This window comes from Leptonychotes weddellii, chromosome X (genome assembly GCF_054177405.1).
Source record: "Leptonychotes weddellii isolate Sample4059 chromosome X, ASM5417740v2, whole genome shotgun sequence".
Taxonomy (NCBI): Eukaryota; Metazoa; Chordata; class Mammalia; order Carnivora; family Phocidae; genus Leptonychotes; species Leptonychotes weddellii.
Window position 1 is genome coordinate 59881167 of NC_138385.1, and position 14712 is coordinate 59895878.

A 14712-nucleotide genomic window follows, 5' to 3' on the forward strand; every position below is an offset into this window, starting at 1 on the left:
TGGTTAAAGACCCCCCGACCCAGGCTGGGGGCCCCACTCTGGCAGGCAGTCAAGTAGCAGAGGCCCCATCTGATCCAGGCACTTCCTTTGGTTAATGAGAAACCAAATAAACAGCCTCTGCCCCAGCTGGCTCCAGGAGCACCCCAGCCGGGCCCAGCCCTGCTCCAGCCCTGCTCCAGCCCAGCCTCCCTTCCCTTCACCCTACAGGTCCCGTGGCTCTCCTCCCCCTTCCTTCTCCCAGCGCTTCCCACTTCCCTCACAGCCCTGCCTGCCCCTTGGCTGGTTCTCTGAAGCTTCCTGCTCTGGATCACTAGCTAGCCCTCCCCTTCCTTCCTCCTCCTTCTTTCCTCTAGTGCCTTCTTACCCATTTCTAGCTACTGGGATCTCATTCGCCTCCTCTCCTGACATCTGCCTTGGCTGTCTCTACAGGGAGCTCCCCACCCCCAGACAGGAGCAGGAAGGCCCCGGGCCCTTGCCAGTCTGCCTCTCTGTTGTGGGATTGAGGCCAGACCCTCTTCAGGGCCCCCCGCCACCCTCCTGGACCATCGGCCTGTGGGAGGGAGACCGGGTGCTCACGGCTGCTCACGGCTGCCTAGCTCTAGGGCTTCGCCTGCCAGCCAGAAGCCCCTAAGTATGCCCTGGTGAGGACTCTGGTGTGGCCCACCTCGAAGACAAGAGAGGCTAAGAAGTGAACTGGGTGGCCTGAGGCAACCCCAGTACCCAGTGGGCCACAGCTGAGGCCCAGCTCTCGGAAAGTTATTTCTATCCACCTTTAGGTGTCTTGAGGCAGGGCAGGGCCGGGCCTGCCAGCAGGTCCCAGACGTAGCTCCAGCCAGGTGGTGGCAGTGCTGGCGGACACACCCAGGGCCCCATGGGAACAGCCCCTCCCCCATCAACTCTCTCCAGCAGAGCCTGATGGCAGATGGGCAGATGCTCATGGCCTGTGCCACTGAGGTGACAAGATGGGCAGGGAGAAAGGGTCGCAGGCTCCAGCAGAACAAGAGAGCAGAGGCACTTGGGGGCGGGGGGAGAGAAGAGGACAGGCGTAGAACACCCAGAAACATCTTGCTCCACTAGGAAAGCCACCCTCTTCCCATACTTGCCCAGATCTTCAGTGATTTGGGCACAGGAAATCTCTCTCTCTCTCTCTCTCTCTCTCTCTCTCTCTCACACACACACACACACACATACTCACACCTCATTCCCCAACATCATGACACCATTTTACACCCATTTCTCCATGTGGTTAATTTTTTTTTTTTAGTTCTCATTTTTTTTTCTAAGAAAAAAGCAACAAGAAAATAATTCAGAGTTTATACAAAACATCTTTACATTATTTCTTCCAAAAAAGACTAGTATTTACACAAATGGCAACAGAAACAAAACCAAAAAACCCTTCCGACTGCCACCGGGAAGGGGCTGGCTGTTTGGCTCCCTCTCCCACCTGGCACTGGGGTGGGCAGCGGGCCAGGAGCCAGTGTGGAGGTGGGGGGCATAAAGGCCCAGCTCCTTCCATGGCCACTCTGGGAGCGCCTGCAAAGCACACTCAAGTGGCCGTCTGTACGCAGCCGTGCTGGCAAGGAGCCGGGGTCAAAGTGCACGGCGTGCTGGCCCAGCCCTGGGCAGCCTCTTCCTCTTTCCAGGCCCCGGCCCAAGACTGGAGGGGCCAGCGGAAGCTGGGTTGAGGGGGCACCCACCTGTGCTAGAGCCCAGAAAAGGAGCAGGCCGCCTGGCCTTATACCCGCTTAGGTCTCTGCCCTGGGCCTCCGTTTCCCCACCAGGCCAAAGGATGCCAAAGGTGAGGAGAGAACAGGGCGGGGAGGGGGAGGGGCAACTCCCAGCTCTGCAGGGCAAATAGCCACCTGGGCACCTCACCTCCCTCCACCCCCATGAGGTCATCTGCCTGCAGCAGCTCTCCTGTTCCCCAGGCAACAGCCAATTAAGACGTTAATTACCGTGAGAGTGAGGGAGGCAGGAGATGCCCAAGAATCCCACAAGGAAGAGCTTTTTTTTTTTTTCTCTGTTTGTTTGGTGGAAGGGTGGCAGCCACTACCCCATTGCCAAGATCAGCTTTGTAGAAGGAGGGTCAGGAGGGCAGGGCGAGACACTTTGCCCAACGGCCCTCCCGTCTTCCCGCCTGGGCAGGAACAGCTCTGGCCTGCCACCCCTCCCCCAAATACCAAGGCGTTTATAAAAGAACTGCCATCCTATGCTTCCTGGCTGGCCACATCCTGCCCCAGTTCCCTTAAACCGGGCTAGGCCAGGCTCAGAAAGCCGAAGGAGGGGCTGCCTTTTACATTTTTCCATTTTTCTTTAAAAAACAGATGAAAATGAGGTGACAGCTAAAAAATGAACACAAAAACATTAAAAACAGTGATGATAGCGGACAAACAGTCCTGGGGGGGGAGGCGGGAGGGGGGGCAGGGCCAGGGGAGCATCTTCCTGCCTGCTGTCCATCAGCGTCCAACCCTGCCCTCCAAGAAGGGGCGCCCCTGCAGAGCCCAGAGGCCTGGCCAGAGGGGGAAGGCACAAGAGCATGGGGGCTGGGGGCACAAGCACCCCCTCCGAAGCCCAGGGGGCAGGGCAAAAGGGGGGGGTTATAAAAGCCAAGAAACTACAAAACTAAATACAAAGGTGGGCACAGCTGGTCAGGGGAGGGAGCGTGGGGGAGAAAGGAGAGGTGCAGTCCTGGCCGACTGTCCCTCGGGGGCCCGAGGCCGCGCTGGGCCCTCAGACCTTGTAGTAGATGTTCGCTGGGCTCTGGGGCGGCATCTCCTGGACGATGTAGACGGGGTGCCCGTAGTCCCCACTCACCTTCTCGTAGTGGGGGCAGTAGTTGTTCTCTGTAGTCCGTAAGGGGATGATGATGTCGCTGGGCTCGGTGCCCGCCGTGCCACTGCCCCCCTTGGGACTGGCCAGGGTACTGAGCGAGAGGGCGGGCGCCCGCTGCTGGGTGTGCTTCCGGTGCCGCTTGCGCAGCTTGAGCAGCAGAACTGTCAGGAAGATGATGATGAGCAGGAAGATGACACAGCCAGCGCCGACAGCCGCGAACAACGCCACCTTGGAGTTGAAGAAGCTGTCGGGGTCCCCACTGCCACCTCCGCTTGCCCCTGGGCCACTTTTCTCTTCCTGGTTCACAGTCTCTGAGGACAGAGGAGGGAGGGAGACGAGGTCGGCCACGGGTCCCAGGGACACGCTGCCCGCTTCAGGCTGGGCCCCGTGCCGCCGCCCTTCAGAGACCAGGGCCTGAAAAGGCAGCGAGTGCTGGCAAGGAGCCGGGGTCAGCGGAAGCTGGCTTGGGGGGGCACCCACCTGTGCTAGAGCCCAGAAAAGGAGCAGGCCGCCTGGCCTTATACCCGCTTAGGTCTCTGCCCTGGGCCTCCGTTTCCCCACCAGGCCAAAGGATGCCAATGGCTTCCGCCCTGCGGGAGACACCTATAGCACTCACCATGCTTGCCGTCGGAGTCACCCAGGGAGCCCCGGCCGCTGGGGGCCTGCGTGGCCATCTTGATGGTGTTGCCTGCCTCCTTGCTGGGCCGGCTGGTGGTCAGCTGCTCAGGCGTCACAGCGTTGGGGTCTGGGGGCGGGGAGAGGACAGGTGAGCGGGGGAGCCCACGAGCATAGGTGCCTCAGTCATCTAGCACGAGCCAACAGTGACCTGTAAGTCAGACCCCAGACACTCTGACCCTCTTGCCCCTCCCCTACTCCCAAGCGCAGCCATACCCAGCCAGGGACATCTGTTGCAAAGGCTCAACTGGGGAGCCCCCACACCGGGCACTCACCTTGCCCAACCTTCATGACGATCTTCATGGTGCGTGTGCGGCACACGCCTCCCTCCCGGTTTTCCAGGCCCTCCAGGCTCCCATTGGATGTAGCTGTATAGCAAGAGGCCAGAGAAATCAGGGGGAGAGACAGGTCTGCCCACACTGCCTAGACATCCTAGTGCTGTCTCAGCCCGTAGGAACAGACCTGGGAGCTGGGGCGAGGGGGTGACAAGCAGCTCCCGCCTACCTGCGAACCTTTCCGCTCGGCTCCCTCGTGCTGGGAAGAGAGTAGCCGGCCGAGCCCAGCCCACGTCGGAAACTAGCGCTTCCCCCAAGGGGGCCGCTCCCTTATCATGACCGGGCCTTAGCCCTTCTTTCTCAGTGGACACTGAGGTATCTTCTCTCTGGGCGATGCTGCTCAGAGGCCAAACAATTAGAAGTGGAATCATGGGGGAGGCTCCTATACAGACTGGAAGGAAGCCAGTCAGGTAAACTGGGCTGCAGTCCCAGTGCTATTCCCGGCTCCCCGAGTGACATGGGGCTGGAAGTTCCTTCACCTCTTGGGGCCAGTTTCCCACAAAGAGAAAGGCCCAACAGCCAGCTGAGGCCAAAGGGTTCTGCCAACTCTGCCATTCCCGAGATTAGACCCGAGGTAGGCCAAGAAAATGAGAGAGGGCGCCGCGAATTGGAGTCTCCTCCCACCCAACTCCTAGAGCCAAGGTGAGCGGGCAGCCAGCCCCTTGGCGAACGTTAGGGCCAGAAATCCCAGGCCAGGCTGGAAGGAGAGCATGCCAGTCTTCAGAGGGGACCGGATCAGGACAGGCCGTGTGCGGTGTCAGCGTACTACTTAGAAGCTCCTGCTGCTACCAGATAAGAGAGAGCCCTACGATGGGAAGGGACTCACAGGTAATGTAGTAATCATGGTGCTTCTTAAACTCCAGGCCCATGTAGTTGGGGCTGAACTCCTGGAACTTAATGGTGAAGCGGATCTCGTGCTCCGGCCGATTGCAGGTGACCAGCACGTTGGGGTCCAGCACAGTGCTGCAAGCGGCCGCCTGCTCAGGCCGCACCAGGTATAGCTTGTAGTACTCGTAGGGCCGCCCTGCTTCCGCTCGGGGGCAGATGATGTCCAGCTTGTCACCGATCTTCGGGTAGATCACCAGGCCCTTCCCACGCAGGAACCTGCCCAGGATGGAAGACACGGTCAGCCTCGGGGGCGGGCGTCCCGGGCCATCCCCCGGATCAGGGGCGCACACGATGAGGGCCACAGGCTGAGCCTACTGGGGGCAGATGGCAAGGACAGGCATTCTGTCCTTCCTCCATCCTCAGGCTGGCGCTGAGGAGAGCCGATCACACTGCCAGCAGGGCGTGGAAGGGGTGGCCCATGGGCAACGCTGCCAGGCTTTGACTGCTCGGCAGGGTGGGGCACTGCCTAGCTGGGGGAGCCCGTTGTCCTAATGTGGCATTTCCGCAGGCGGGCTGACGTGGCCAATGGTGTCAGGCTTGGGCTGCCTGGAGGTGGCAGCCCTGTTCTCCTCCCACCCCCATCACACTCACGTTCCTTCAGAGCCACTGCTGCCATCTCCCCAGCACACATGCGTGTGTGTGTGTGCACACATGCACCCAAATACATGGTGCGCGTGCACACACACACACACACCAAGCCCACACATGCCTTAGCCACCACCCCTGTGGCTCCCAGGCTACAACTGGGGGAGCTCAACCTGTCTGGGACCCAAGCCTTCTCTCCCATCCTTGCTAATCTTGGGCAGGATGGGGAGATAGGAATAGGCATCGCCTGGAACCAAGGGGTAATGGACACAGTCTCTGGCCAGCTGCGACTCCACACGGCTCTCCCCACTCCCCGCACCCACAGCACAGTGTCTTAGAGGGGGGACCCATCCAACCCCCATAACGTGAGAACCTGAGTCCCTAAACTTGACCAGTCTCAGTCCTAAAAAGAGCAGAGGGAGGGGAGAAGGGGCCCAAACACGGACAACAGATCATGTAAGACAGGGCCCCAGGAACCTCACACATCTGTGTTCTAATCCTCCCACCTCCACATCTGCCTCTGTTCCAGATCCTGAGGGAGACGGGCAAATGCCTTCTGAGCCAGGTTCATCTTCTAATCTTGAAGGCCAGACACAGGGAATAGCAGAGGGAGGGCAGCTGCCCAAGCCCATCTATTCATATCACTCTGTCCTTACCTAGGCACACAGTAAAACAGTGCTGCTATCTTGGCCATTTCTGAGCCTGCGCAGGCTGGAGCCAGGAGCAAGGCAATAGCACGGAGGAAGGAGAAAGCAGACAGACTTTGGAACCAGACAGACACGGCCCTTCCTAGCTCCGCGACCTTGGATGAGCTGCCTGATCTCCCTGAGTCTCAGTTTCCTCACTTACAAACAGGCAGTGGTAAGAGCCCTGCGCCCCCGGGATTGGGGACGGGGTGCAATGGCGCATGCAGAGTGCCTAGCGCGCAGTAGGCACTCCCCATGTTTGACTCTCGCTTAGAAACAGTCTAGTCTGCCAAAGAGGCAAGACACTAACAGCAAGTACCTACGAGGCCAGTCTTGGGGGGTTTTGGCGGGGGTGGGGGGGTGGCTGGCTAGGAAGAGAAGCTATGGCCCCATCCTCGAGGATTTTACTGTCTGCTGTGGGTCAGAAAAGTAAAAATGGTCCGTGCTTTAGCAACAGACAGTACCAGGCTATCTGTAGGTTATGTGGGAGGACGGTGGTTCAAGCCGCAAGGGCTGGAGGCCGTGAGAGGAAGGAGAGAATTCATCTGACAGGAGATGGTTCCTCAGAAGGAGCAGAATGAAAGTGAGTCCCGGGGGGCGGCGGATAAGAAGTTAACACAGAGCAGGAGTGGACAGGAGTGGCTGGAACACAAACCCCAGGCCAGTGACTGGCCCCAAAACTGGTAGAGAGAAGCAGAAGAAGAGGTGGAAAAGCTCAGCTGGGGCCAGACCGAAAGGCCTCAACAAGCAGGGTGGCTTTCGTCCCACTGGGGACAGACCTTCTAGCAAGGACAACGAAGGGTTGAAAGCAGTGCTTCAGGAGAACAGAGCTGACAGCAGAAGAGCATGGCTCCACTTCCCGGGGGCCCGTTGCGCACTGGGGACCACAAGGTACAAGGGCCTACCGGGAGCTCAGGGCCCTCACTCAAGGGAGGCAAATGATACCCCAGGAGGTGAGTCTAGACCAAGTAGATGAAGAAAGGCAGCCCTCCCTCCATGTTAAATGAGGCTTCAACAAGCTGAGACCTGCCATCTTGCTGTACAGGAGGGCAAAAACCACAAGAGGGTCTTTCCCTTAGTACCTAGCTTTACTGCACTCCAGAGGGCCATGGGATGAAGGTCCCTACAAACATGTGAGAGCGATTCCATGCCCGTGCCCCCCATGATTCCCAAGGCAGTTTTCACTTCCCCAGCCTCACACTGGGTCCACCCAGACAGCAGGATTAGATGACTTGTAACTTCTTAGAGCCAGAGGAACCTTCGAGACCCACTGAGTCCAGGCCCCTCATGTGAGGGAGGGAGGGATCAGAGGAACATTTCCTATGGAAGAGAGGTGCTCAAAGCCAACTGGAGGAGGCTACCCTCACCCAGGACGTTAACCCCTAGGGGTCTAAGAAGCCTTGGCTGAATCCTTGCACAGCTGCACTTCAACGAGACCCTCCCTGGAGGGGACGGCAGGGTACACAGAGGGCATGCGAAGGGGCACAGGCCAGCTCACCCCTTGAACCACTCGGCCCGGGCTTCCTCACCGGGGAGGCTTGGCTGTTCTGAGCACATCTACGGCCGCTCAGGCTCTGGAGCTCCGGAACTGAAACACAGGGCTTCCAGCTACTGGGGGCTCTACCTTGAATCCAGAGACATCCAGAAAACATATGTCTACACAGTGGATGGAGGAGGGGGAAGAAAAGAGGACTATTGCCCCTAACACCCCTCAGCCTCTCTTCAACCTCGGCGATGACTTCATAAATATTCATCAGCTCATTTGCATAGCAGCTGGCAGAGGGAAACTCACCTTCCCCTAAAGTGCAGAAGGGAGAGGAGCCTGATGAGACCTGCCTCCCCTGACCCTGCTCCCCCATAATGGTGCCTCCTCAGCATCTTCTCCAACATCAGGAGAACTGCTTCTTGGCCTATGAGAAGCCCAGGAAAGTGGCAAGGGGACAGAAGGGGCAGGTGTGTAGCCAGTGAGAGCGAAGCCTGAAGCCAGGTACAACACTGGTCATACCATACAGGGGGGACCCTGCAGGTCTTCCCTCATACACGTCAGGTTAGGAGTAGGGGCAAGAGAGGAGGAGGAAGAGATTGTCCCCAAGTTAAACTCTTTATCCCCCACTTTTCAAAAACTACCACTCCCCCATTATGAAGCCAAGCTTTCTTGCCTGGGGCCACCCCCAGACAAAGCCCTTTTCTGGAAAATAAGGGGATTGACAAGGCCCAGCAGGAAGCCTGAAGCAGGTCGCCATGGTAACCCCTGAGGCCTTCCCTCCTTAGCCTCTGATAGCCCCAGGACCCCAGTGAGCCACCCCAGGGAGTAAAGGGACTTGCGGCAGCCGCAGCCGCAGCAGCCGCAGCCGCAGCAGCCGCAGCCGGAGCCGGAGCATTCCAGCTCCTTCTTATGGTCTGCCTCTTCCCTTCCACCCTAGCCCAAGTCTCTCCCTCAGCCTTTCTACTGAGTCGAGAAGTGCCACCATGACTGCTAGTAAGAATCCCGGGACACAAGAAGCCTGAAGGGTCTGGGGCAGTAGCCCAGTCAGAGGCCAACTGCCCGCCTGCTTCTGGCGTCCAGCTAAGCCCCTCTCCGCCCAAACACCTACAATCTGCAGGGGGGCCAGCTTGCAGCTGTAGGGGTCATGCCCAGAAAGGTGCCCACACTTGCTTCCCTCTCGCCCTTCCCACAGGCTCTGGGAACCTGTGGTCAGAGAGCGGCTGAAGGGGCAGCCCGGTCCCAGGCCGTGCCGGGCCAAGCTTGGCAGAAGACTCCAGCCGTGGCCTTGACTCGGGGACCCTGGCGGCACTGCGCCTGCACCCACGGAGTGGCAGGACGAGTGGAGGACAGACCCCAAGCCAGAGCTCAAGTCTGCTCTCATCCCAGCAAGGGTGGGGAGCCCCCAAATTAAAGGCTCCTCTTTCATTCGCCCAGCTCCACCCAGCCCCCGAGGCGGCAGGAGCAGGCCTGGCGTGTCCCAGCAGTGCCCGCCCAGGCGTGGGTGGGCAGGAACAGCAGCTGGGTCCTGGCACACACACACACACACACACACACACAGCACTGTCGGAGACAGGGAAGCCAGGAGAGTCCCAGAGGAAGTCACCCTCCCCACCTACACTGAACTCTGCCCTCCCCTCTGCCCCACCAGGCTCATACTTGGGTCCACTGGGGGGCCTAACACCCCTTTTCTTGTTGTCTGCTTTCTGTGGGATCCCTGAGAGGAAGTGAGGTTCCTGGCCTAGAGAGGAACCAAAGGTGCTGTTCAGAGCTCGGGAGGGAGAGTGCCAGGCAGTGAGCTGACTACCTCTAGCTCAGGTCACCCAAGCAGGCAGACCTAGCAAAATCGAACAAGGAAGCCAGGGCACTGCTCATCCCACACAGGCAGGGCCTGAGTCACAAGGACAGATGCGCACACACCTGTGAGGTAAGAGGGGAACCCAGGGGCAGGGAGCCGGCACCTTTTTCCAAACCCCACCTTGAATTCCTCTCTCTCCTAGATTCCAAGGTAGCAGGATGGCATGGAAAGAATGGCACACAGCAAGCTCTACCCCCTGTGAGCTGAGTCTAGACAAGTCACTTCCCTCTTCCAGGCACAGGCCTTCTCATCTGGAAATGGGGGCAATTCCTACTCCCTGGGGCTGTTGGGAACCAGCAATGAACTTACAGATGAGGATGCTTTGTAAGTAGCAAGGTGCCGCCTGATTGTTAAGGTAGCCTGCCAAACACAGTACCATTTAGAAGTAAGACGCTTCAGGAGCTTCCACGCCTGGCTGCAGGCATCCCCACGCCCCGAAATGACCACTACGAGAACACACACAGGAGGGGCCGCTATGGTGCCCAGGGCCAGGAGCCCAGGATGTGGCTGGTGAGCATCCCCCCACCTCAGCTCCCCTAATAATCACAGAGTGGACCCTCCCCCAAACCCGGTGTTCTCTTGGCAACAAGCAGCCTCCCTGCTGGCCCACCCCTCCCACACTCCCAACCCCAGAAAACAGTGGTATCCAGGGCCTGCCCATCCCCATCCACCTGAGCTGATGAGGCAGTGGAGAACCTGAGGGGAAACAGGGAACCCTTCAGTTAGCCCCCACCCCAGCCTCACAGGCCCTTCTTGCCCCGGGGCCCCGGCTGCCTGGGGTGGGGGTGGGGAGGGAGGGGAATGGGAAACTTTAGGAGCCCCTGGGTTCCCATCACTCTCAAGCCCCCACCTGTGGCCAATCAGCCACAGAGTAGAAGAGGTCAGGTCCCTAGCCGCCCCGGAAAGGGGCCCCCTGAGCTGGCCTCCCCAGGACTGTGAGCTGGAACAGCTGTGAGGGGGCTGGGACCAACGTTTCGGCTTGTAGCGGGCAAGCCTGGGTTGGGGTCTGCAGCTGCCCCCACCCATGCTGGATGGAGTCAAGGGTCCTGGACACCAAGCCGAACCCCCCACCCCCACCCCCTTATAGGGAAGGTGTAATGTGATCTCAGGCACATTCCCACTCCCTGGAGGTGGGGGAACCTGAGTGGGGGGCAGGAAGGGGTCAGAATGGGACTGAGAGACTGAACTGCAGCAGCTGGACTTGGCTGAGGACTCAAGTGTGAGGCCTGCCGGCTGCCCCAAGCTCTCTGGGGAGGAGGCTGGGGGAGGGGGCCGCTCTGGGACCTTCCATCACAGCCCCCAACCCACCCAAGCACATGCATACACTCTGGTTGCTCCCAACCTGGAGTGGGACTGAACCTGCTTCCCCACCCCGTGCTCATCAGGCAAATCTGACGAGAGGGGCGAAGGAGAGGCAGAAGCTCTCACCACCCAGGGACTTCCACGCTGAAAGACCCCCTGCACCAATTCGGGAAAGAGCCTGGAAGTCTTTAAGTTGGCCCTTCCTGCTCTCCTCTTCCAGTCAGGGCTAGGGCTGCACGCACCCTGGAACCTGGAAACATACCCCCAGCCCCACCACTTCTTTATTTTGATTTTTTTTTCCCCCAAGAAGGAAGCAATTAAGCAAGGTTTATGGGCACTGGGAGATTTGACCGGGGCGGGGGGGGGGTGCCGGTTCCTGACAAGGTTGAGGAAAGACACCAAAAGCAGGGAGGAAGAGGGGAGGGAAGAGAAAATGAGCCTGTGAGGGAGAGCACGGGCATGTGCGAGAAACAAAAGGACTTGAGAAAAAGAGGCAGAGAGTGACTAAGAGTGAGAGGGAGTGTGAGAAAGAGGGAGAGCAGGCGAGCCTAGCTGGAGAGGGGAGGTGAGCGCAGCTCACAGAGGGTGTGAGAGGGCGAACCGACACAGACCTGAGAGGGAGAACTCGGGCAGGAGGCAGAGAGGGAGAGACAGACCGAGAGACACTGTTAATTTGAAAGGCTGGGGCAGCCTGAGGGTTGGGCGCGGTGGTAGAGGCAGCCCCCAGAGCTCTAGCGGAGCTGAGGGCAGGGCCTCCCTCCTGTCCTCCTGCCCACCCCCCATGCACCAACACACACAGACCCTTGGGCGGGGATGGAACTGGGGTGGGGGGTGGTGTGCAGGGGCACCAGGATCAGTCCCCCACCACTCTCAGGATCTGCTCAATTACAGGGCAGAATTCGTGCGGGTGCTACTGAGTCCTGCTGAGTCCTCCCCCGCCCCCCCGTGCCGGATGCCTGCCCCCTCAGCCTGAAGTGGATGGTGGGGTGGGTAGAACTCAAAAACCTGTAAACTGGTCCAGAGCACTAAAGGCTCAAAACACAAAAAGGGAGAAGCTCAGAGAGATCTTGTTTCTCCCAGCCCCCCCCCCAACTCTGCAGGAGGGCTCCTTTCCAGCTGTGGAGCTGCCTGCTATCTCTGGTTAGAGACCCGAGAGAGCAATTAGGTCACTCCCATGAGCCCCTATAATGGGCTACCCCAGGCGGATTTCAGCTATCCTGGCTCAAGAGAGAGCATTTCCAGCCTCCACCTCCCCTGTAAGCAGGGGGTGGAGGGGAGGAACTGGGCTCTTCACAACCTTTCCCCTTGAGCTAAGCAGCTCAGGGCCCCCAGACTATCTTGACTCCCCGCTGTTAGGAGAGCGCTGCACCCAGTTTAGCTTCTGGGTGGGGGAGAAATTCTCGTCAATCCCTTTCCTTGTACCTTGTTCCCTTTCCGGAACCCTCTACACTGACCTTGTTTTAGGCCATCCCACAAACCAGTAAATAAGACCCTACCTTAACCCAAGGAGAACAGAACTAGAGAAGGTGCCTTCTCCCCACTCCAGGGCTGAGAGATGCACTGTCCCTGGAACCTAAGAGGCCAAGGCAGGCAGGAGCCCGGGAAGTTAGCCGGGGAGCCCAGGAGAGTGGAGAGAAAGAGATTCCAGATACAAAAAATCAGAGAGCACAGAGGGCAGGCCAAAGCCCCCCAGTTTCCCACTAAGTAGGGGTATCCGCATCCAGGACCTCCACAAAACAGGAAGAGCAATCTTGACCCTGGATTCCAACCCCAGTCCCGAATGCCAAAAGAGTAAAAGGTCCAGAGGTCACTACACAGCCCCAGCGACTCTTCACTAACAGCCTCCCAGAAACCACTGAGCCACCGCCCTAAAAGGTGTGCGTGTTGTTTGGGGGTGGGGGGGGATTGTGAAGGGAAAGGAGGAGGAAGAAAAGAAAGGATCTCCTCTATGTAGCTACATCCCCAACCCCTTGGGAAAAGCAAAGCATAGATAGCTCCCCAATCTGAGGGACAGAGGGTGGGGGGGGGGCACTGGGACCTGCCTGGGCAGGAATCCTTCGACCCCAACCCACCTCCCTCGCCAGCTCGGACGCCACTCTCTGCCTGGGCTGACCCTCGAAGCTCTGCCGCCGGCTCCATTGGACCCCCGACGGGCGCCGGATCGAACCCCCCCTTCGCCAACAAATCCCTCTCCCACTCCGCCCCTCTCCACCGGCCGCCTTTGTGAGCCTGGGAGCGGCGCCCGCCCTTCCACGGCCCCCGCAGGGAGAAAAGAGGGGCCAGAAGAGACGGCAAAGCGAAAAGCTGGGGAGGCAAAGAGGGAAGAAAGAGAAATGGAAATAGGAGAAGCCCGAATGGGGATACAGGCGCTGCCCCCCGCCCGAAGCGCGGAGTCCCGAGCCGTGGTCCCTTCCCAGCTGAACAAACGAGAAACCTGTGTTCCGGCCTCGTCCCCCGCCCAGGTCAAGCTCGCCCCTCGAGCGGCTCTCGGAGAAAACCGCCACGTTCCCAGGGGCCCCACAGGGGAATGCGTTCTCTCCCCCACCCAGCTCTCGGGTGCGCCCTCGAGCGCCCGGACTCCCAGCTCCGCCAGGCGCGACCATCCCGACTTGAACCGGGACGTGAGGAGGAGAGGGCGGGGAAGCCAAGGGGTCACAACCCAGCCGAGTGCCCCCCACCCCACCCCGCCGCACCCTGCCCCGCCCGCCCGCAGGAAAACACACTCGAAAACGCCCGAGACAAAATGGGGCGCCGCTCCTCCCCGCACGCACTCGGGGGCGCGTGGCCTCACCCTGCAGGAGTGCCTCCCACCCCCAGGGACCAGAGCCAATAAGTTACTCACTTGGGGTTGAGGGAGCTCCAGGACACGGGCTCCAGGTTCTTGGCCAGCGGCGTGGCGAGCCGGCACAGTGCCAATACGACCATCGCCACAAGCCACTTGCCGAGCCAACGCTGCCCAGGCCGGGCCATCTTCCCGGGAGCAGGCTGCACTTGGGATCCCCTGGCGCCTCCTCAGCAAACTGGCCTCGCCTTCCCGTGCTGCGCTGCGCTCTGAACCGCTCAGGCGCCCATCCTCCGCAGTCGCCGGCCTTGAAGTGCTCCCCTCCCGCCGGCTTCGGTGTCGCTCTTCTCCGCCCGGCGGGCCAGGAGGACTCACTGGGCAGCCGTCCCCAACCCGGGCATGGGCCGCGGCCTCCGAGGACTCGCTCCCCTGGTCTCTCCGCCGCACGAGGCGCGACGGGGGCTCTGCGCCCCCGGGTGATCCGGCCCGATTCCGCTTGGCTCCCCGAGACTGTTCTGGACTGCGCGCCCTCTCCCTGACTGGGTCTCCCCACTGAGGACTCGGCGGCCGCCCCGACGCCTCGGCCGTCCCGGGATCGACGCCCCTCGGAAGAAGTGGGAGTCTCCCCCCAACGCGAGCTCAGTCCGGGGGCTCCCGGCTGGGTCGCCCTGGCACGGTCTCCGTTCCTCCAGGCCACACTGGGACTCTGGGCTGCGCGCCCCCCGACAGCTTCTACTTCAGCGGGGGCCCCGTTCAGTGTACTCAGAAGAGCGGGAAGACGCTGCCGAGCGAGCTAGTCCCATCAGTTTGCGCTTCTGGAGCCTCGGCCCGGTAGCCCCGCAGCCCCGTCGCCGAGTCCTAGCTCCCCCGCGATTGCGCCCGAAGGTCTGCGGCCAGTGCGAGCCTCGCACACCTCCCACTGCTGTCCAGCGCGCATAGACTCCCTCCGCCGCCGCTGAGCTGTCTACTCCCCTGCTCAGGCGAACGCAAGGCCAACCCTACTCCTCTTAGCCAATAGTAAGCTCCGTCTCGGGGTCCTTGTCCCGTGCCACGCCCCCAGAACAGGAAGGGGGCGGGGCTTCTGGGAGCTCTTAAGGACGCCGTGCTCGCGATGGCACCAATCTGAGAGTGCGGCTCGTGCGGTTAGGGGTGGGTCCGGTTTAGTCCCGTTCCCAGAGCGCTCAGCCCGTGGGAAGTTGGCGCTCCTCTAGGTCTGTCGGCCTGCTCTCCTCCCGCGCGCCTAGTCAACACTCTGGCCCACTGACCGGGGCCAGACAGGCCCTGTC

General features: G+C 60.3%; 1 protein-coding gene across 1 annotated transcript; it reads right to left on the reverse strand.

The window, feature by feature from the left end:
* Nucleotides 1–1300: 1300 nt before the first annotated feature.
* EFNB1 (ephrin B1) lies at nucleotides 1301–14390 on the reverse strand. The gene is made up of 5 exons (XM_081808732.1): nucleotides 13487–14390; nucleotides 4669–4946; nucleotides 3783–3875; nucleotides 3449–3577; nucleotides 1301–3143 (listed from the first exon to the last, which is right to left on the reverse strand). Exons 1-5 carry the CDS (start codon nucleotides 13612–13614, stop codon nucleotides 2731–2733), a joined length of 1041 nt encoding a protein of 346 aa, XP_081664858.1. The 5' UTR covers nucleotides 13615–14390; the 3' UTR covers nucleotides 1301–2730.
* Between the last annotated feature and the right edge of the window lie 322 nt (nucleotides 14391–14712).

Excerpts from the sequence above, each read along its gene's own strand:
- EFNB1 (XM_081808732.1), bottom strand. The coding sequence starts at position 13,614 with ATGGCCCGGCCTGGGCAGCGTTGGCTCGGCAAGTGGCTTGTGGCGATG. Across the intron at positions 3,578-3,782 it reads CGTCATGAAGGTTGGGCAAG|ACCCCAACGCTGTGACGCCT; the intron begins GTGAGTGCCCGG and ends CCCCGCCCCCAG. Across the intron at positions 3,144-3,448 it reads TGACTCCGACGGCAAGCATG|AGACTGTGAACCAGGAAGAG; the intron begins GTGAGTGCTATA and ends CTCTGTCCTCAG.